At 51.1% G+C, this 19,679-nt stretch overlaps 8 protein-coding genes across 8 annotated transcripts; 4 read left to right on the forward strand and 4 right to left on the reverse strand.

Annotated features, from left to right (window-relative positions):
- The first annotated feature begins 745 nt into the window (after positions 1-745).
- On the forward strand, positions 746-3,240 carry VC83_00190 (uncharacterized protein). The gene is made up of 4 exons (XM_024463886.1): positions 746-1,501; positions 1,562-2,249; positions 2,303-2,539; positions 2,590-3,240. The coding sequence occupies exons 1-4, from the start codon at positions 1,316-1,318 to the stop codon at positions 3,063-3,065; spliced, it is 1,587 nt and encodes a 528-aa protein (XP_024328123.1). The 5' UTR covers positions 746-1,315; the 3' UTR covers positions 3,066-3,240.
- Positions 3,241-3,403: 163 nt separating this feature from the next.
- Positions 3,404-5,065, reverse strand: VC83_00191 (uncharacterized protein). The gene is made up of 2 exons (XM_024463887.1): positions 4,015-5,065; positions 3,404-3,964 (listed from the first exon to the last, which is right to left on the reverse strand). Exons 1-2 carry the CDS (start codon positions 4,521-4,523, stop codon positions 3,853-3,855), a joined length of 621 nt encoding a protein of 206 aa, XP_024328122.1. The 5' UTR covers positions 4,524-5,065; the 3' UTR covers positions 3,404-3,852.
- A 118-nt stretch (positions 5,066-5,183) lies between these two features.
- On the reverse strand, positions 5,184-7,193 carry ACU9 (Malate synthase, glyoxysomal). The gene is made up of 2 exons (XM_024463888.1): positions 6,723-7,193; positions 5,184-6,663 (listed from the first exon to the last, which is right to left on the reverse strand). Exons 1-2 carry the CDS (start codon positions 7,081-7,083, stop codon positions 5,396-5,398), a joined length of 1,629 nt encoding a protein of 542 aa, XP_024328121.1. The 5' UTR covers positions 7,084-7,193; the 3' UTR covers positions 5,184-5,395.
- Positions 7,194-7,942: 749 nt separating this feature from the next.
- VC83_00193 (uncharacterized protein) lies at positions 7,943-8,689 on the forward strand. Its single transcript, XM_024463889.1, has 3 exons — positions 7,943-8,074; positions 8,286-8,390; positions 8,446-8,689. The coding sequence occupies exons 1-3, from the start codon at positions 8,015-8,017 to the stop codon at positions 8,467-8,469; spliced, it is 189 nt and encodes a 62-aa protein (XP_024328120.1). The 5' UTR covers positions 7,943-8,014; the 3' UTR covers positions 8,470-8,689.
- Positions 8,690-9,203: 514 nt separating this feature from the next.
- Positions 9,204-9,728, reverse strand: VC83_00194 (uncharacterized protein; the record flags this gene model as incomplete). The annotated part of the gene is made up of 1 exon (XM_024463890.1): positions 9,204-9,728. The coding sequence occupies one exon, from the start codon at positions 9,726-9,728 to the stop codon at positions 9,204-9,206; it is 525 nt and encodes a 174-aa protein (XP_024328119.1).
- A 165-nt stretch (positions 9,729-9,893) lies between these two features.
- SUB2 (Suppressor of the cold-sensitive snRNP biogenesis mutant brr1-1) lies at positions 9,894-12,736 on the forward strand. The gene is made up of 5 exons (XM_024463891.1): positions 9,894-10,350; positions 10,849-11,259; positions 11,311-11,671; positions 11,722-11,979; positions 12,037-12,736. The coding sequence occupies exons 1-5, from the start codon at positions 10,110-10,112 to the stop codon at positions 12,083-12,085; spliced, it is 1,320 nt and encodes a 439-aa protein (XP_024328118.1). The 5' UTR covers positions 9,894-10,109; the 3' UTR covers positions 12,086-12,736.
- A 2,195-nt stretch (positions 12,737-14,931) lies between these two features.
- Positions 14,932-15,249, forward strand: VC83_00196 (uncharacterized protein; the record flags this gene model as incomplete). Its single annotated transcript, XM_024463892.1, has 1 exon — positions 14,932-15,249. The coding sequence occupies one exon, from the start codon at positions 14,932-14,934 to the stop codon at positions 15,247-15,249; it is 318 nt and encodes a 105-aa protein (XP_024328117.1).
- A 711-nt stretch (positions 15,250-15,960) lies between these two features.
- On the reverse strand, positions 15,961-19,679 carry VC83_00197 (uncharacterized protein). The gene is made up of 5 exons (XM_024463893.1): positions 19,408-19,679; positions 19,053-19,173; positions 18,950-18,990; positions 18,466-18,898; positions 15,961-18,416 (listed from the first exon to the last, which is right to left on the reverse strand). Exons 1-5 carry the CDS (start codon positions 19,442-19,444, stop codon positions 16,784-16,786), a joined length of 2,265 nt encoding a protein of 754 aa, XP_024328116.1. The 5' UTR covers positions 19,445-19,679; the 3' UTR covers positions 15,961-16,783.

Here is a 19,679-nt window from a genome sequence, read left to right on the forward strand (position 1 = left end):
AATTATGGAATTATTATGGAATTATGAAAATATTATCCTCCTTGCTCTCGCGTGGATGATGTTGTGCCTCCTCTTCGGGAGGGAGCCATCCCGAGTCAACTAGTATGTACAAGCCAAGGGGGTTTGAGACATATTTACATATACTCGTACTTTGGGTCAAGAATTGTTAACAGGGGAACCATGTACGTAGTTCCACCTCGACGCTGTTTTAAAAAGTTGCGAGAAATAATAATATAACGTATTTCACATGCGAGTCGCCCACACAAGCACCTCATTACAACATAATATCTTTATAGTCTTTTTCCTATGCGCTTGAATTCATATACCTTGATCTTACCGAGTAGAGTGATTAGTTTAGTAATTATTAAGATGTTAGTTTTTAAGGTTGTAGATATCACCCATGTCTTAGTATCTTAAGAATTACTAAATATATTACTATAAAATTAACATGTAAGACTTTAAATCCATAGGGAAACCTAACGATATATTTTTGAAATCTATTATTGTGAGATATTATGTTGTAAATTTCCTAATTTTTAGTGAGAAATGAGGTGAACGAGCCGCTTGTGTGGGCGACTCGCATGTGAAATACGTTACCACTCGTACGTAAGTAAGTACGTGACGCGTTATATTATTATATAACGCGTCACGTACTTACGTACGAGAGTTAAAGCAGCATAACATTACTCGGGTTTTTATTAGACTATACTTCTACAAGGGGGGAGACGATCATTGCAGGTTTAACAATTATTAAAGTGCCTACGCAGAACTGCACTGGCCAAGTCACCGCCGTCCACTAAAGGAATATCGGGACGGGCCCCTACTTAGTACGGAAAGTAAGTTTTGTGAGTGGGGGGCCTAGATATATGTGATCGATACACGAGTTTATGCTGTTGTGCACAAATTCTGGGGTCCCATGCTCGATCCACTCACAAAACTTTTGAACATTACCTCCGTAGACGAGCCATTCTCGATGGGACTACAGTACATGCAGACCGGGCCCAAATGAAACCGACGATGCTCAAAGCTCCTCTATCGGCGCATTCCTCCGGGGAAGATGCCTGGGCAGTTAGTGATGGAAAGTAAGACATATATTTAACCAGCACATCCAATTTGTCTCCTTATGAAGCGTCTATCGTCCTCTGTGTCACATCGTCCTCGATCTTGTTTGTCTCTTCCCATATCTTCTTGCTCATCCCGCATCTTTCTTCGTGGCCGCTGGCCCTTCCCTAAAACTCTATTTTACTCTACCTTGTGGTTTAATCCCCACCACAGATCTGCAGTCGTCTAGAAGGTCGACTCACACCCTTTCAACATGTTTGTCGATGCTCTCAAGGACTTCGCGGCTGAGTCCCCCGCCGCAGCAAGTCTTGCCGGCGTTCTTCTCGTCGTCTCTCTCATATACTACTTCGTCCAGCGCCCGCAGCGGCTTAACTTCCCTGTTGTCGAGTTGGGCGATGACTTGGGCTATGATCGAGCTCTTGATGAGGGCTTCTCAAAGGTAAGTTCACACAGTGCTATCAGACACAGGATTGGGCATGTGTGCTAACACCTCCAAAAGTATCCCGATTCGCCGTTTGTCCTCCCAACCAACCCGCCGGTGGTTATTCTGCCACACGCATGCGTGAATGAAATCAAGTCCCTACCAGAGAACAAAGTGTCGTTCAAGAAAGACGTCCAGCATATGTTTACTTGCAAGGTAACTGGCATTGGCGCAGAATCACATGAGCTCCTCTCCGCCGTTAAGATCGACCTCACCAGGCACCTCGCCAGCGTCCTCGATGGACTCCAGGATGAGACCCGCTATGCTATCAACTCCGAATTTGGCCGATGCGAAGACTGGACGCCCCAGCCCGTGTACTTCAAGCTCACCCGGATAGTCGCGCTTCTCAGCGGCCGCGTCTTCGTTGGTCGGCCTCTGAGCCGCGATGAAGCGTGGCTGAAAGCAACGATCAACTACACGTGGGCTTGCATCCGGGCCTCCGATGCCTGCAAGAGATATAGCCCATACCTCCGCAACATCGTTGGCCCCTACCTAAAGGAAGTTAAGGACTTGAAAAAGCACCGACAGGATGGTGCGGACCTGTTGCGGCCTCTCCTGAATGACCTCCTTGAGAGAGAGGCCAGTGAGAAGCCCGGTTCAGGCGGGTTCGACGATCAGCAGGGCACGTTCTGCTCGTGGGTTCTCAAATACACTGTTGAGAAGGACCGGGCGAGCGCACTGAACTTGGCCAACTCCCAGATGACCCGTGAGTATCTCGGCCCCCACGCCCAGCTGCACGTGTACTAATCGCCTATCTAGTATCATTCGCAGCTATCCACACCAGCTCCATGGCACTCTCGCAGGTAGTCTTCGATCTTGCTGCACGTCCTGAGTATATCAAGGGTCTCCGCGAGGAGATTAAAGAGGTCCTCGCCGAAGACGGCTACGACATCGATGGCGATGGATTCACGAGGCTAAAGAAGTCCTCCTACACGAAGCTCCGCAAGCTCGACAGCTTCCTCAAAGAAAGCCAAAGACTCTCACCTCCCAGCATCAGTTTGTCCCCCTGACCCCCTCAACATGCCCCATTCTAACAAAACCTCCAGTCTCCATGCAGCGCATGACAACCGCCCCTGTTACCCTCTCCACCGGCCACACCATCCCCACCAACACCCGCCTCGCCTTCGCCTCCCAAGCCATCCACCGTTCCACCCGGACCACCACCTTCTCACCTGAATACAACCCTGCCTCCTACGCCCCGCCCTCCGTCTTCGACGGCCTGCGTTTCTACAAGCTGCGCGAGATGCCTGGCAAGGAGAACCGCCACCAGTTCGTCACAACAGGCGAGGATAATTTGTCCTTCGGACACGGGACCCATGCGTGTCCTGGGAGGTTCTTTGCTAGTAATGAGATTAAGGTTGTGCTCATTGAGTTTTTGAGGAATTGGGATGTGAGGTTGAAGGGGGATACGGAGAGGAAGGGGGGAGATAGGCCGTCGAACTTGATTAAGGATAGTGCGTGTGTGCCAAATATGGAGGCGGTGTTGGAGTTTAGGAGGTTGAAGAGCGAGGAGTGCGTGTAGGCGGGGGATGTTTGGATAAGTTTGGATTTGGTAAAAGGATGGCTTGATGGGGAATGGTTTGTACCGCGCGATTTACGTAGGGATGGAGATATGGGAATCTACGTATGTCGAAGCTGATCTACTTAGCATTTCTATTTAAACGATGCAACGAAATTGATGGAAGTTTTCCGCACAGTATCTCCTGGTTTTGAAACCTGCATTGCTTCACTTTCACCGTTGTGACGACATATTTAAGTGATCACTATTTTATTTCTAAATAAAACGGACTTGCAACTTCCATGGACTCGTAACCGTCTACATCTACAGTACCATCTAACCCTAAATACGATTCTCCTTGCCGTTGATGACGAACACAGCTACGTCCACATGCGCCTTTCCTCCGCCAATACGCGTACAGTCGCCGCGAGTAACTGCGACAGGAGTTCGAGGGAATTCCTCACATCAGCAACCTAAACTACTAAGAGCAATACCGCAGCGACGCGCGTAGGATTTCGAGGCACAAACTTTCTACCAGGATAACCAGGAGACAAATGCGGCAAGCTGCAGCGGCATTGGACGTCTCTCTCGCCCATTAGGAAGCTGCATGTTAGCCACCAACCGAATTTTCGCTGATGGAAAATATATTAATGGATTTCTATCCGGAACAGGTGGTATTCTTATATATCATATCTCGTATAACAGCCCATACATGCCATACCTGGCCAGGCCGTGTGTATCCTATCCCATTAACGCCGCCGACCCGATTGTCTGTATCGTAACGACCAAGCAGCCCGTTTTCAGCCTCCAATCAATGGCCCTCGTAGCTCGTGGTGTACCGCCCTATCGCCAAGCTACCTAGGAAAACGCCGGCGAGGACGGAGAGGAAATATCCCACGTTCATCGTCATAACCGCCAACATTCTGTGATCCGTTAGCATCAACCCACAATCAGGAGTAGGAGTGTCACATACAGCAAGTATCCCATGCCGGCAATAACCGTATCTACCACCGCCCTCAACGGATCAACGCTAACTCTCCACGGACTTGTCATCTCCCCCTTCCGCTGCACGACCACCACCTCCTCTTCCACCCCATTCTCACTAAGCACCACAGCCTTCGCATCCTTATGCAGCGCAACCCTCTCCCTCAGACCCGGCTTCCCCGCAACAGCGACATAGCGGCGGTGCATCTCACAATCGAGCCAGCGCGCCTCCTGGCGTGCCTTGAGCGCCAACAGGACCCGGAAGAGGACCGCGAAAACGATGAGGAAGATGCAGGTCCCTGCGTAAGAGCCGGTGCCTGTGGGAGTCCAGGCAGTGCTGAAGAGGGGTGTAGAGGGGTTGTTTTGGAAGGTCATGACCATGGACATGCCGGAGGAGGAGCCGTGGGAGGAGCCGTGGGAGGAGCCGTGGGACATGTCCATGCCGGACATGTCGTCGCCGGAGGTGGGGGTGCTGGTAGCGAAGGGGTTGTCCGCCATTGTCGCTGATTTCCTGTGGGTTGAATTGGAAGATTCGGTCTATCGATTCCTGCTGCGACTTTGCTGCTTCGTCTGAGTTATTCAAACAACCATCCGATCCAGTAACCACCAGCTTTCCAAGAGTCCACCGTTCCTTATAAAGCCGCCGTGAGCAAGATTCGCTCCAAAACGTGCTCAACCTGTTTATGCAGGAAGGGGTGCAGAAAAGTCTAATAACCGTACGAGCAGAATATAATGAGAGAGAAGGAGAAAAGGAAAAGGTGAGACAATAAACCCGCTCCCCTGACCACAACCTACCTTCGTGGGACCGGCGGCCATGGCGCCGTCCCTTGGCTACGCTACCCTTACGTCTTCGTGCGCGGCGGTTGAGCCTGAAGGTGTATCTATCTCTCGCAAATGTGCTCACTTAGTAGCCAATGGGAGGAGAGGGATTGATTGGATGGGCGAGGCGTGCCTCAGGGCGGGATTTTGGCCGCGGGTGCGCGCCAAGTGGGAGCCGCAGGGCTTGGCGCGAGTAGCGGCGTAGCGGAAGCAGAGAAGGCTTATATCAAAAGCACCGGAATCTTATAATTGATACGAAAGGAGCGATTGGTATGAAGGTTACCATGAATAAGGAAAGGGCGAGTGACACAGTTAGAAGTCTCAACATTTTAATTAGAAGTCTCGTTGGGGCAGCAGGTGAGGCAAGTATGTATAACTATCATTCTTGATCATAGGATATATTTCAAACTATTTTAAATAATTCCCAAGAGCACATCATCTCCATCTCCTATCAAGACTGTTCCTACAGATATCATCGCTGGAAAGCAGGTCATAAACAAATACAGACGCGCCCGATAGTCCCCACGCGTCATCACGATGCGGGTAACAATCTACAACTTGGAAGCTGGCGATCCCGTGCCCACGCTGGTGATCTCGTTGTAGAGCAACGAGGTCAAGAAGTCGGCGTAGTCCTCACCAGTGACCTGGCCAGCGAAGTACTGTGCCGCGAGGTGGTACTTGTTGCCCTTCTGTGCCTTGGAGGCCAGCTCCTCGGTCTGCTCCTTGAGAAGCTTGAGCGCGTACGCCTTGTCAACCTTCTTGCCATCAGCGGTGGAGACACCGTGGCGAACCCACTGCCAAAGCTGACTGCGGCTGACCTCAGCGGTAGCGGCATCCTCCATCAGGTAGTTGATAGGGATACAGCCAACGCCGCGGAGCCATCCCTCCATGTATCCGAGACCGATGTTCAGGTTCTTGCGGATACCTCCCTCGGTGATTTGGCCGGGGACGTTCATGTTGAGCAAGTCGTTGGCGGTGATCTTGACATCCTCGCGGCGGACGAAGTACTGGTTAGGTGTGGGCATGTGCTTGTTGAAGACCTCGGATGCGATGGATGCGAGGGCTGGGTGAGCAACCCAGGTTCCGTCGTGGCCGGCCTTGACCTCGCGGAGCTTGTCGGCGTAGACACCCTCCATGGCTTTGTCGTTGGCGGCCTTGTCGTCCTTGATGGGGATCTGGGCGGCCATTCCTCCCATGGCGGCGACCTGGCGCTTGTGGCAGGTCTGGATGAGGAGCTTGACGTAGGCGTCCATGAATGGGACAGTCATTGTGACGGCCGAACGGTCTGGGAGGATGAAGTTGGGGTTCTGGCGGAACTTCTTGATCACACTGAAGATGTAATCCCAACGTCCGCAGTTAAGTCCGGAGCTGTGATCCCTCAACTCGAAGATGATCTCGTCCATCTCGAAGGCGGCCAGGATGGTCTCGATAAGGACGGTACCACGGATGGTGCCTCTTGCCATGCCGATCTTGTCTTGGGCAAGATTGAAGACGTCGTTCCACAGACGGGCCTCGAGGTGAGACTCCATCTTTGGGAGGTAGAAGTATGGTCCATGGCCACGCTTGACGAGCTCCTTGGCGTTGTGGAAGAAGTAAAGACCGAAGTCGAAGAGCGATCCCGAGATCGGCTCGCCGTCAACGGTGAAGTGCTTCTCCTCCAGGTGCCATCCTCTCGGCCTGACAATCAGAGTTGGCAGGGCGCGGTCTGTGCGGAGCTTGTACTCCTTTCCGCCGAGCTTGAAGTCCACCTGTCTGCGGATGGCATCGTAGAGGTTAACCTGGCCACCGATCATGTTGGCCCAGGTTGGGGCGCTGGAATCTGAGAACAAAGCATGTCAGTCTCGCAACTTGGAATTGGGAATATCTGGGACCACATACCTTCCAAATCGGCCATATAAGTCCAGACATTCGAGTTTAAGGCGTTGATGATCATTTTCCTGTCAGTTGGGCCAGTGATCTCGACTCTGCGGTCAGCCAACCCTGGTGCTGGTACTGCTGCCCTCCACGTCGCATCGTCTCTGATGTGCTTGGTCTCTGGGAGGAAATCTGGGAGGGCGCCTCTGTCAAGCTCTGCTTGCCTGATCACACGGCGGTGGAGAAGCTCTTTCCTCCTTGGGTCGAAGGATCTGTGGAGGAGGGCAAGGAAAGCGATAGCATCCTTGGTGAGAATCTTCTTGTAGGACTCGTTGATGGCGCCAGTGATGTTGACACCCTGGATGATAGAATCAATGCTAGCCATCTTTGCGAAAATATCTGTATAGATTTGCGGTGATGAAGTTTATGGTATACCTGGGCGGGGAAGGGCAAGATATATGAGGGGAAACTCGATGCATATATGGGGAGAGTGACTTGGAGAACGGGTGAGGAAGTCCGCGAGCCTCCGGTACCAAAATGGTGACGATTTTGACATTACTGCTATTTGAGTGGCTACAGTGGTACAAAAGAGGTAACGGCTACTTGATATTCGGCATCTTTTGAAAATCTACAGTATACACCACTCATGTCCGCCCATGTCTCCGAGCGTAGACGGAGGGGCCCAGGTCTTTGCAGACATCGGATTCGCTTGTGATAGTGTGGGGAAGCTCAATTGGAGGCGGCTTCGGCTTGCAACTTTGCAATCATCACAGTTGGAGTCCTGCGCTACGTCATAAGATAGCTGATAACTACCCATGCATGCATCAGTTCTACGTAGAAGCCGATCTGCAATACACCATTTCTGATAGAATCGTGAGTTTCTCCAGGCGCAACAATGAACGATATGTTGAAGATTCTGTATATCTACAATTTAGATACACCTGCCCTTGTCCCTTGAATGACGATAGGATCGTTATCGGCCGGGATCCGTACCTCGGCACCCTCCAACCTTATCGTAAGACCGATTTTCTCCGATGCCAACCTATCCCAGACCCCGTGATATACCGAGGCATAATTGTTAGTCACATCATGTGATGCAAGTCATGTGTATACATGGTGACTAATTAATGAGTAATCATGAAATACAGTCATGTGACTTAACGGGGTTTGAAATTTGGAAACCCTATCAACCGAACCAAGAAGGAGCGTTAAGCGAGAGGCGAGCAGAGAGAGTCACTGGAACCTCGACGACGACAACTTTCCATCGCAACGCCATCAACAGTCGATCTCATCCACGAAATCGATAAACCGCCATCATGGGAAAAGTCCACGGATCCCTCGCACGTGCCGGAAAGGTCAAGTCTCAGACACCAAAGGTACGATGATCTCTGAAACTGCGTTGCTTTGGAGGATGGAAAGAGGGTTGGGAGGAGCGAAAAGCTCGCTCGAAGGGCTCAATCGACGACGAGTTTTCTGTGACAACGGGAAACGTCAGCGATTTGAGCGCGACGACTTTGGGAGCTTCGACGATATTATGGATGGACTACGACGCGAATATTCGAACCGGACGCTGATATTCTACGATAGGTCGAGCCGCAAGAGAAGAAGAAGACCCCTAAGGGCCGCGCCAAGAAGCGCATTCAGTACACCCGCCGTTTCGTCAACGTCACCCTCACCGGAGGAAAGAGGAAGGTTTGTCAAACCTCTGTCCTTGAGACCACGAACCCAAATACTGACCTACGCGCAGATGAACCCCAACCCAACTGCCTAAACGACCAGCCATGGACGGGACGGGATAGCTGGGAAAGTCTTGCACACGGAAATTGTGGAGGATGTGCCCGGATCAGATGGACGGTGGTTTTAGGAGTGGAGTTTTGTCTCTCCTGGATGGCGCCGATTGTCTGTGGAGGATGGGACGCATACCATAGGCGCATTTGTACATCGGACGAATCGTTCTTGCTTCTGCTTGACAATGACATTGAGCTCCCTCCATTTTTCGGGTTTCTAATTTACACTGGAGACCGTGATGAAATCATGTGCGATGAGTAACCTACGATAACCAGTTACGTTTTGAGGCTATCTTCTTTCATTTCTATGATACTGGACTTTCAGGCCCTAAGAGCCAATGTATGGCTTTCAATATGTAGTGTATACCTGGGGCAGGCACGCCCATCACCTCCCCATTCCGTAGTTCCAGCGTTGGCTGTCATGCCAGCCAAACCAACGTCCCCTTTACAATCCAGTGGCTGAGCCAGTTGGGTGGCTTTGAGCAGTACCTTTGTGGCACACTCTTTTGTCAGCCTGGCACTAATCTTCTACACAGCTGACTGAGAATGCTGACTGGCTTCCATCAGTCTTCGCCGTAAGACTCATACGATGACTCCTTCGGGCAACCTTGCGGGGGTCAACCTCCGTGGGGATCTCATAGCTGGCGCGGCCGATAATCGGGCAGTAATCATATTTCCCGGGTTTGATTCAGTATCAAACGCCACCCTTGGCATACTTTCAACCGACTTGAGTCGTAGCTTTAGACACCCGGTTCGGTCGCCGCGGTTGCCTCTCCGCATTGACGGGGAATCGCTTCTTGCAGCCACAGTTGCCGCACGTCCGTACCAGCACATCGGCCCAGGGCTTCCTTCCATTCTTGCTCTTGTTTTCGATCTTTGTCACGCAGGTTGAGCCGTCTTGTAACAGTGCGTCACAGCGTTTGCATATCGTGTGTTTCATGCCTGGAGATAGGCGGATCTGCATTTTCATCGAGACAGTGCGGAGGTCTGAAAGTAGCACTCTCGTGAGAAATTGAGAAGAGGCTGGCTGGGGCTCAGCCGGTACTTGGTTGTGACCGCTTTCATCGCCGGCATTTTGTAGGTGGGGTTGAGAGGGAACTGGTGGAGGGGTAGGAATAGCTGGAGCTGTGGAAGTTTTCTCCTGGGCTGATAGATAGGTCGCCGCCTGGTATAAATAAGACAACCTGCTATGCAAAGCCTTGTGAGGCACGTTGGCACCCTTTGCCTGCTTTGCTTTGGCCATGATATGTCTCCAATCATATAAGAGAATCTCCAAAGTTCCCTCATTGATATAAATTACAACGTGCCAAGTTGAGCCGCATCCGAGCTAGCTGTGCCTGGCTTAGCGCGTTAGCGCACAATTCGAATCGGTTTGCCTGTCAGAACATGTCCTCTGGCAACATCAATAACAACCTCACCTGAATTCATTCTATCGAATTCGAACCTCGACCACTTTATAGATCGGTACCATCGACATCAATTTCGCGTCATAGAACATACATCACCCATAACTGGCATAGCAGTTTCGCATACCGCTTTGTTCCAAGACCTTCCATAGAGGTCGCGAGTGACATCGAAACCAACTTTGCCACACCTTCAACTCCGATCATAACCAGCACACATCATGTCTACCGAAGAAGATCTCATCGATTACTCCGATGATGAGCTTGAGACAAAGACCACAGCGCCAGCTGCTGGTGCAGGAAATGGAGAGGCCAAGGAGGGCGATCTGACCGTATCTGGAGGTAACCCTGACAAGAAGGGATCATACGTCGGCATCCACGCGACCGGTTTCCGCGACTTCCTGCTGAAGCCAGAGCTTCTCCGGGCCATCACTGATTGCGGTTTCGAGCATCCATCGGAGGGTTAGTTTTTCACCCCTAAGCTTCGTCGTTACCCTTCTTGAACCGTCCGTCCGTCCATCTCGCAAGCAAAAAGAACAACCAAATCACGCTGGAGGAGCGTCCAACAACACGAGTGATCCTGGATGTCTCTGCCAATGGCCTATCTCAAATTCTTGAGAATCTTTCCGAGGTTTTCTCGAAAGAAAACTTGGGGGTTGCATGAGCAACGTGCGGATGGAGAGTGTCGTGGTGGGAGATATAAAACTGGCATCACGAAGAGACTCCAGGATCGACTTGCTTGCGAATTTATGACTTCCAAGGGATATTTATATTTGAGCGAAATCTCAGGATATCATATATCCCGACTATGGCATGAACAGATCGAGCCCCGATGAGGCCGTCGCGAACGTTAAGCTTTGTCTATTTGGTGATGCTGCGATGATGGACGGACGCTGCGATCGTACACATCCTACTCAATTTGAGAAAACTATATCTGACTCGGCCCGCTTTATTCTACAGTCCAGCAAGTGTGTATTCCTCAGGCAATTCTCGGAACCGACGTTCTCTGCCAGGCCAAATCCGGTCTTGGTAAGACTGCCGTCTTTGTCCTGACCACCCTTCAACAAGTTGAGCCGGTGTCCGGAGAGTGCTCCGTTCTCGTTATGTGCCACACTCGCGAGTTGGCCTACCAGATCAAGAACGAATACGCCAGATTCAGCAAGTATATGCCAGAGGTCAAGACCGCTGTCTTCTACGGTGGAACCCCGATCCAGAAGGATGCCGAGATCCTGAAGAACAAGGACACCCACCCGCACATCATCGTCGCCACCCCCGGTCGTTTGAATGCCTTAGTCCGTGACAAGCACCTCCGCCTCGGAAGCGTCAAGGTCTTCGTCCTCGATGAGTGTGACAAGATGCTCGATCAGATTGGTATGGTATATTTCCGCACATAAGGTCAGAAGGTACTGACTCCCATTCCAGACATGCGCCGCGACGTCCAGGAGATCTTCCGCGCCACGCCAACCCAGAAGCAAGTCATGATGTTCAGCGCCACCCTGTCCCAGGAAGTCCGCCCGATCTGCAAGAAGTTCATGCAGAACCCTCTTGAGATTTACGTTGATGACGACACCAAGCTTACCCTGCACGGCCTTCAGCAGTACTACATCAAGCTTGATGAGAAGGAGAAGAACCGCAAGCTCAATGAGCTTCTTGACGATATGCAGTTTAACCAGGTCATCATCTTTGTCAAGAGCACCCTGCGCGCCACTGAGCTCGACAAGCTCCTCCGCGAGTGTAACTTCCCGTCTATCGCAGTTCACTCTGGTGTTAGCCAAGAAGAGCGGTTTGTACTTTCTAGCCCGTTTATCCTTTATGCATCTAACAATACCCTAGTATCAAGCGCTACACGGAGTTCAAGGAGTTCAACAAGCGTATCTGTGTCGCTACCGACGTCTTCGGACGTGGTATTGATATCGAGCGTATCAACCTTGCCATCAACTACGATCTACCCGGTGACGCCGACTCCTACCTCCATCGTGTCGGTCGTGCTGGTCGTTTCGGATCCAAGGGTGTCTCTATCTCCTTCGTGAGCAGCGAGCCCGACCAGCAGGTCCTGAAGGATATTGAGAAGCGCTTCGAGGTTGCACTTCCGTAAGTTGCACCCTCCTAGTGAAATTTATATGTGAACGAAATTCTAACCCCTTACAGTGAGTTCCCAGAGGGCGGTATCGATGCCAGCACCTACATGGCGAGTTAGATGCACAACCCCGCATTTTTCCCGTCGGGCCTCTCTCAACTCTTGCAAAGTCCCCTATCTCGCGCTCTCAGCACCTACCGCTTGAGCGCCAAAGGGATGGGTAGCCACGCAGTTTTAGGGGCCCTAGTTAGCCTAGTGACGGACCCGGAGTAGGAAGTTTTTACGCGCTGGCAACTTTTGTGTTTTTTTTATGGGACTACTACTGGATGGACTGGGCGAGGGGGTAAATTTCTTGTCTTGTCTTGTCTTGTGTCTTACCAAGATATTAAAAAAAAACTTGTGATTCTTTTTTTGAAAGCCGTGTTTGCCGGTGTCGTGAATAACGCGTGGTTTAAGTGATGTGATGACAGGAGGGCGCATCAATGCACCCAGTTCTCGTGTGGCTTGGCTGCGTTGAGTGATCTACGCCAGGTAAATCAAGTGAAGAATGGTCTGGAGAGAAAAGGAGTTTGGTGAGGGACGAAGTGAGGATACTTATAGGGCCATGATGAATGAGCATTGTCATCTTGAAATGAGGATTGGATTGAATATAGCGGTGATGAGGGTTTGATGATGAATAATAGTCCTGCTGTTCGGATATAAAGAATTTCCATGAGACCAAGGAGGTGAACAATGGAATAAGTAGCAACGAAGTCTTTATCTGTATTCGAGTGTTGTTGAACAACGAATGGCTTTGAATGGCCTTATGTGCACTTGAGCCTCATAGAACAATGAATCCCTTTGTGCGTATTCGAGCCTCGACGAATGATGGCTTTGTGTGCATTCCATGCTTACCCCTGCCAAATCCATCCGCATCCGCATCCGCATCCGCATCACATCACACCCCCCAACCACCAAGCGAAGACAACCCCCCTCTTATAAACCAACTTAACCCCTCATTAGAATCACCTCTTAGCTTAGTACGAGGACTTAGGATTGCTAGACAATTAGGTGATTATACTAAGTAAGAATGGGTAGACTTTAAATTTAACTAGATATAAGTAGATTTAACACTTTAATTAACATACTAACACTTGTACGATTAGAACCTATTGCCTTCTTATTCTTAACGAACATAAGAGCCATGTAATGCTACTTCCTAAATGATAGGATGCATAGAGGTTTATTATGTAAAGGTTTAACTTAACAGAGGAGGCGGGGGATTAGACACAAAGGCTTTCTAAGTAACACGTTATAGTATTGTAAAGAATACTATATTAAGTTGAGCACGAAGCTCCTATCTAAGAACTAACTATCTACTTATATAGTAGTGTTGTGCTAAATGGATCTTATACTAGATCATACTATTATCATAAGCCATCATGACTCTCCTCAATCCCCTATGATCCCATGACCTAGATCATCCTAGTTTATAGAAACTCTATGATCCTTTATAAGTCTCCTTAATCCTCATGATCCTATGTAACCTAGATCATCCTAGATTATGGAAACTCTATGATCCTTCCCCTAATGTTACGCTAATAGTAGGGCGAGCTGTAACAAGCCACCTCTTAGCTCAATTTCAACACTACTATATAGAACAGAAGATAATCACTCTCTATATGCTACCATACTCCTCGTACATCCTTTAGCCTCTTGATGTTAGCTGCTTTACAATAACACTGGTGCTTCAATTGGTATGGGAAAGCAGATCGCGCTGGCGTTAGCTGAGAAGGGTCAAATTTATTTTATTCTCTAGAACAGAAGTGAGCAGCCATGCCAATTTACCAAACTAACACTCTCACACAAAATAGTCTAAACTAGCGGACCTTTCGGAAAGTATCAAAAGCAAGTACTATGCTTCTGTGGACATTCAGGACTACGAAGGTGTCAAGGCGGGAGTAAAGAATGCAATCAAGGAGATGGGTGACATTGATATTTTAAAAACGTAAAATGTCGAACGCAATCTAAGTGATCAAACCTTCACTAACAGGCCGGTCTTGCGCTCGGAGCCCCAGCAGCCTTCCAAGACCTTTCAATTTCAGACATCTTACAGATGAACAACAGGAACATAAACGGGATGATGTTCATGACATACGCTGTACTTAACGACTCCTTTATGAAAAAGGCTGGCACCATCCTTAACATTTCCTCTAACACAGTTTTTGATCGAGAATGGAACGGAAGGCAAGAAGAGAATTGAAGTAGTGCCTATAATAGGATGTAGCAAAGGTTCCTATGTTTTATACTCTTGACATGTCTATTAATATACTCTACTTTAAATATATAAATCTAATTGGCCTAAGTCGATTGTGGCATATGTAACCAAGGCCGCATCGTCCATCCATCCTTATACCTTCATGCTCCCTCACCCCCGCCAAATCTCCAAAGGCTCGATACATGCACAGTCCCATCCTATCCCAACAATTTTACACCGCACATGGAAACCACACCAAGGCGGTCATTGAGGTTAAGAAACCTCGAGGCGAAACGAGCAGACGCAGAACTGCAACGCCCCCAAACATCCCAGGCGCGCCAACCCAGTAACCACCATCCCCCTTCCACCAAACCAGCGTCAAAAACTACTAGACCTCCCCGCCGAGATTCGAGTCCTCATATTCTCCCACATAATCACCACAAAGCGCACCTTCCTAATCGGCAGATGCCAAGAAGAGCGCCGCCGCAAAACCGAAGGCAGTCCCCGCGACGCCACCGCCTACCCACAAAGCAACTTCAACGACCGCCGAAGCCGCCCCAAACAGCCCGCGCGTCTGCCGCAAGTTTCGCAAGGAGGCCCTGCCGTTGTGGATAGCGCGAACCGCTTCTTGTTGATCCACAACGAGTTCGAAGTAGACGACGCGGTCGCGAATCCGGTTAGGGGATTCGTTGCGTGGATTTCCCAGACTCCCCGGCGGCTGTTCGTTTTCATGGAGCACATTTCACTGTGTGGCTATGCAGCCTGGCCGAATCGGATTCTGATTACCCTCGATCTAAAGAATAAGCGGGTGGTTGAGATGAGGCATTATTCGATCTATGGCCACGAACTCCCGATCTACCAACAGAGTTTCATCGATTCGACCGTGCAAGCTCTGGATAGTAAGGCGGATGAAGACGGGTTTGTGGCGCTCCAGGCTGTGCTGGTGGAGCAGGATGGGATCTTCCGGATTTCAAAACAGCATGTGTCATCGCCGCCGGGAAGGTTGAAGAGGACGCCGCCGGCGGTTGGCTGGGAGTATGTTTGGTAGATAGGGCTGGTTGAGGGTTTGAGAAACTTCAAGCTACCTAGCCTGAAGTTTCTCAAACCCTCAACCAGTGATGAAAGTTATTTTTAGAAATTTTGTGCTGGTGTAGACTATCCATCACGTAGACAACACTTCACTCCCTATCCAACGTCACTTCCTCCCCATCCCCAATCCCCTTGTCTCCCCCTTGTCTAGCCATTCCAGGGACGCCGCCGTCCCCCTCACCACCAGAGTCATCAATGCCACACCCGTACCCCTCACCCACCCACCCCGGCACTCTCCTCATCAGCCACAGCAACATCGCGCGCCTCTACGGCTTCGAAGCTCGTCTGCGTGTCGGCGTGAGGCGGTCGTGAGAGTGAGCTGACTTGCCCGATAGTATTGCAGCAATTGCTATTGTTGGCCGCCTGTCGCAGATGATTCGACAGGATAGATCGATAGTATTTTGGTTTCGTTGTATTCTTCCCTGCTGAATCAATGGGCTCGGTCGTTAACAGAGAAGGGAGGCAGCACATACACTCACACCCAGTCACATCACATTCATTATTTTGCAAATTCACACAAAGCACAACACAGCGCAGCACAAAACATCACTCCTTTTTCATCCCCCCATCTACCCCTATCATCCCCTCACTCGCACCCACCCACCCATACAAAAGTCCCCCCCACACAACCCACACGCCCCATCCATCCCCCAAACCCCACCCATACCATCCCACAACACCACCCATCCCACAACACCCAAACAAAAGAGAGTTTCCGTTTCCAGTAATAAAAAAAGTAATAAAAAAGATGAACACAAGGACGGTAATAGTAGTAGTAGTAGTAGCGTAGTAGTAGTAAGGCGGGTGTAATAAAAAAGAGGGATCTGTATACCTCCCCACCTTCCTTCCCAGCACAAAAAAAAAAAAAAAAAACACAAAACACGAAAAAAGGATGTCGAAAAAAACGACAGAACGCCGCGGAACCATGCAGAAATGCCCAATGACAATTAGACGTATTACCAAGTCCACCCCGGTCCGGTATAGATAACCCCCATCCCAGCCCCGCCATTCAAATCCTCCCTCGAGAGAAGGAAAAAAGAAGCCAACATCCGTCCGTCCGCGTGGTGCCCTTATATCGAGCATATATGCGCGCGTCCGTCTGCCGGCAGTCCCCCCCAGTCGAGATAAAATCGAATCTCTATAGTAAAAAAAAAAAAGAAGCCCAATATTCATTATTAAACCACGCAGCCAGTAATCGTGATTAAAGCGCCCCCTTCCCGTGACCCTCGCCTCGCTGGGTCGAGTTGGTGAAAAAAGGTTTTGGTGTGCGAAGAGTAGTAGTAGTAGTTTTCGATGACTTGAGTATATGTATTGCGTTATAATCGGGTAAAGCAGTCATGGTCTGGTGGTGTGTGCCGTTCTCGTGTTGCTAAAGGGAGGCCCCTTGCCTGGCTGACAGGCGCTTTCGTCACCGCGCCGTCTCCATGTCTACCCTCCCCCATCACCACGCTTGGCGCGGCCGGGTCTCCACCCCGGGAGACCCCCGAACCAGCTCACCGTACCCCAACGGGGAATCGCGGCCCGAGACTGCTCTGGCTGCTGTGTGCCGAATTCTCGGAGTCGATGTGTGCACTATCACCACTCCCCGCGCTGGCGCTCGCACTACCAGTCAGACTTCGGTTGTTTACGGGCCCTTTGGGCAGGTGGAGGGCGCTCACCCCTGCATGCTGCTCGACTTGCTGCGGCGCAACCGTATTGCCCTGTCCTGGTGGGTACTGTGGTATCGGCTGCCTCATGCCTCCAGGTGGAGATGGGCGGCCATTAGGTGGGTATCCCATGTGTCCGTTGGGTGGCGAGGGTCGGCCGTTGCCGCGGCCGAGTTGCGGGCTGTAGGGGTTTCCAGGGGATTGGCTTGTCCGGCGAGGGAAGGGTCCGTTCATGTGGCCGCCGCCAAACTGCAGTTCATCGAGTCGTGCTGACGTTAATGAGGCGGCTCTTGAATCCTGTCCTAGCGATTGGCGATCTACATTACCGTAGCGGTTCGACGAGTAGCCCATCAGCGGGTCGTCCATAATGGAGTCGTGCGTGCCGGGTAAGCTGCCGATTAACCTGGCGCTAGATCGGTTCCTGCTGGATTGCATGGGCCTCTGGCCGTATCCCCTCCTGGAGTCGCCTTCGGGATTGCTGCGCATCTTGCTCTGGTTGATGCTAGGCGCCTTGCGGTTGCGTCGCGAGGTGACGCTCATCATGTCGAAGTTGTCCGGGTCGATAAGCGGTGGTGCAGGACGGCTAGTCGGGTCGAAGTACTCGTCATCGTCGTCGTCGTCATCGTCGAAGCCGCCATTCCGGATGGATGGGGTTGCGCCGCCTCTTCTGGGTCCTGGTGGTGGTCCACGCCTCATGCGCATCTCTTGTTCCCTCATGTTAATCTCGCGCTGTCTGAATATCAGTTCACGCTCGCGAAGCGCCATATCGTCACCCATGTTGTTGGAAGCGCCTTCTGGGATGTCGTCGTAGAGCACAACATGGCTGAAGTCGTCCGCCAGCTCATTATCAATAGACCCGCGTCTCGACTGTTGGCGAGATCCATAGCCATTCGGAGGCGGCCGTCCGTAGCCGTTTGGAGCGCCGTTCATTGGTCCTCCACGTCTCATTCCAGGTGGTGGTCCCATCGATGGAGCCCTTCCTCGTCCTCTGCCCATCCCGTTCATCATTCCATTGGGAGCACCATTAGGTCCGTTCATCGGTCGTGGCGTCGGGGCTGACGATAACCGTGTCGGAAACTGGCCATTCCCGTTCAGAGCAGGGGTCACTGCGGCTTCCTTGGGCTTCTGTTGGTTCACGATGTTGACGCTGTGCAACAGCGCGTACAACGTTTCGATTCGGGGCACCTTCAGGCCAACCGCCTGTGCAAGTTTGATAGGCGACCCCAAGTAAGTTTCGACCTCCATCGGTCTCCTCGCCATGAAATCCTGGTACATGATGCTATTCGACTCGGATGGCCGGACCATTTCTTCGAGGGTCTTTTCCGGGAATCCTTTCAGGAAAGTGCACCCCTGTGCTTCGGCTATGCGTAGTAGTTCGTCCATCACATCCTTGATCATCGGCAAGACAGCCGTCTTCTCGAGCAGAGCGGCGTGGGACGGAGTCTCCATGAGAACACTCAGTGGGTGGAAAGCTATCGGTCTAGAAAATAGTTAGCGTGCGTTTCTCATAGGAACTGTGATATCCATACCCGATCATTCGGTCATACTGCTGTTGGCGGATGTTGCGCGACACCTTGCAGTCCACTTGTCCGGTGCTCAGCGTCATTGCAAGCGCCTCAGCCATGTCCTGTTGTATCGACGCCGGTATAGCTGCGTTCTTATTCGCAGCGCCCACCCAGACCTCTGTGGATGCCTTGTGCTCGAATTCACTGACGCCAAGCTGTGTGAGTTCCGCGCCGGATACCAGGGATAGGACAACGTTAGTCGGGAACCGCTGTTCGAGATGCGCCTCGACGCCGAGAGTGTGTGTCGTGTTGACGAGAATGCAGGTGTGTTGAGGAGTGACCACCGACTCAATTACAGCCGCGAGGTCGTAAATATCGGGAAGGGCCTTGACACAAAGTAGAACGTAATCGAAAGCACCCTCTTTGCTGGCCGCAGCTTCTTCTGGTGTCCGGACAACTGGGGATTAAAGTCAGCGGCGATTCGAAGAAGCTGGCAGATCGAACTTACCATGCCGCGGCTTGAATCGCTCGTTACCAAACGCTGTCGATCTGAAGGCAAGCTGTCAGTATTCATGGTTTGACATTGACGAATTGTCCATCCAGAAACTCACTTGAATGAAATGCCGTATTGAGAGACCATATCGAAACCCGACTTCCATACCAACGTCACATCGCAAGCGTTGGTTGCTTGAAGCCTCCACGAGAGGAAGGCCGACACTGCATTTCCGCCCACTACACAGACTTCCATTAGCATTGCGTCGCCCATCTTTGACAGTTCATCGGCAGACGCGCAGGTGAGTCGGAGAGCAACAGGGACGGGAAGTTTTAAAAAAGCGAAGGTAGGAAGCGTAGTTGCATTTGTCCTAACTTGGAGGTACGGGACAGAGTAGGCGGGACCGGGGTTGAGGGTTGGGGGCAGATGAAGAACAGTATGGGAGATCAATTGGGTTAGAGAGATAGACGGACCTGAGAGGATCCTCAGTCGAGAAGCTGTCGGAGCCATCTTGCCCAAATGGGAGAAGTCGGCGCACTATTCCCAGCACGACAGATGTGGCAGCTGGAAGGAGGCTTCGGTGCCAATGGCGCCAGTTCACGCGCGCACACGGACGCTGTGTTGTAACTTGACGCGAGCTACGATAGTATAAGTTCGGTGGATATTGAGGCGTGTTGGGCGCTTGCTTTTGTGACGGGATATCTGACCTGCACTGTATGCAGCAAGGGCAGGTATGTATTCGGGT

The sequence above is a fragment of the Pseudogymnoascus destructans genome (assembly GCF_001641265.1).
Source record: "Pseudogymnoascus destructans isolate 20631-21 unplaced genomic scaffold scaffold_1, whole genome shotgun sequence".
In the NCBI taxonomy this organism is placed as follows: domain Eukaryota; kingdom Fungi; phylum Ascomycota; class Leotiomycetes; order Thelebolales; family Thelebolaceae; genus Pseudogymnoascus; species Pseudogymnoascus destructans.

Bases quoted from the DNA above. Each gene is read 5' to 3' on its own strand.
- VC83_00190 (XM_024463886.1), top strand. From the start codon at position 1,316: ATGTTTGTCGATGCTCTCAAGGACTTCGCGGCTGAGTCCCCCGCCGCA. The intron at 1,502-1,561 runs GTAAGTTCACAC...CACCTCCAAAAG, and splicing joins TTGATGAGGGCTTCTCAAAG to TATCCCGATTCGCCGTTTGT. The intron at 2,250-2,302 runs GTGAGTATCTCG...TCGCCTATCTAG, and splicing joins GGCCAACTCCCAGATGACCC to TATCATTCGCAGCTATCCAC.
- ACU9 (XM_024463888.1), bottom strand. From the start codon at position 7,083: ATGGCTAGCATTGATTCTATCATCCAGGGTGTCAACATCACTGGCGCC. The intron at 6,664-6,722 runs GTATGTGGTCCC...CTTTGTTCTCAG, and splicing joins TTATATGGCCGATTTGGAAG to ATTCCAGCGCCCCAACCTGG.
- SUB2 (XM_024463891.1), top strand. From the start codon at position 10,110: ATGTCTACCGAAGAAGATCTCATCGATTACTCCGATGATGAGCTTGAG. The intron at 10,351-10,848 runs GTTAGTTTTTCA...TTTATTCTACAG, and splicing joins TTTCGAGCATCCATCGGAGG to TCCAGCAAGTGTGTATTCCT. The intron at 11,260-11,310 runs GTATGGTATATT...CTCCCATTCCAG, and splicing joins CAAGATGCTCGATCAGATTG to ACATGCGCCGCGACGTCCAG.
- VC83_00197 (XM_024463893.1), bottom strand. From the start codon at position 19,444: ATGGCTCCGACAGCTTCTCGACTGAGGATCCTCTCAG. The intron at 19,174-19,407 runs GTCCGTCTATCT...AAGTCTGTGTAG, and splicing joins TCGACTGAGGATCCTCTCAG to TGGGCGGAAATGCAGTGTCG. The intron at 18,991-19,052 runs GTGAGTTTCTGG...GCTTGCCTTCAG, and splicing joins CAATACGGCATTTCATTCAA to ATCGACAGCGTTTGGTAACG.
- VC83_00193 (XM_024463889.1), top strand. From the start codon at position 8,015: ATGGGAAAAGTCCACGGATCCCTCGCACGTGCCGGAAAGGTCAAGTCT. The intron at 8,075-8,285 runs GTACGATGATCT...ATTCTACGATAG, and splicing joins TCAAGTCTCAGACACCAAAG to GTCGAGCCGCAAGAGAAGAA. The intron at 8,391-8,445 runs GTTTGTCAAACC...ACCTACGCGCAG, and splicing joins TCACCGGAGGAAAGAGGAAG to ATGAACCCCAACCCAACTGC.
- VC83_00191 (XM_024463887.1), bottom strand. From the start codon at position 4,523: ATGGCGGACAACCCCTTCGCTACCAGCACCCCCACCTCCGGCGACGAC. The intron at 3,965-4,014 runs GTATGTGACACT...AACGGATCACAG, and splicing joins GCCGGCATGGGATACTTGCT to AATGTTGGCGGTTATGACGA.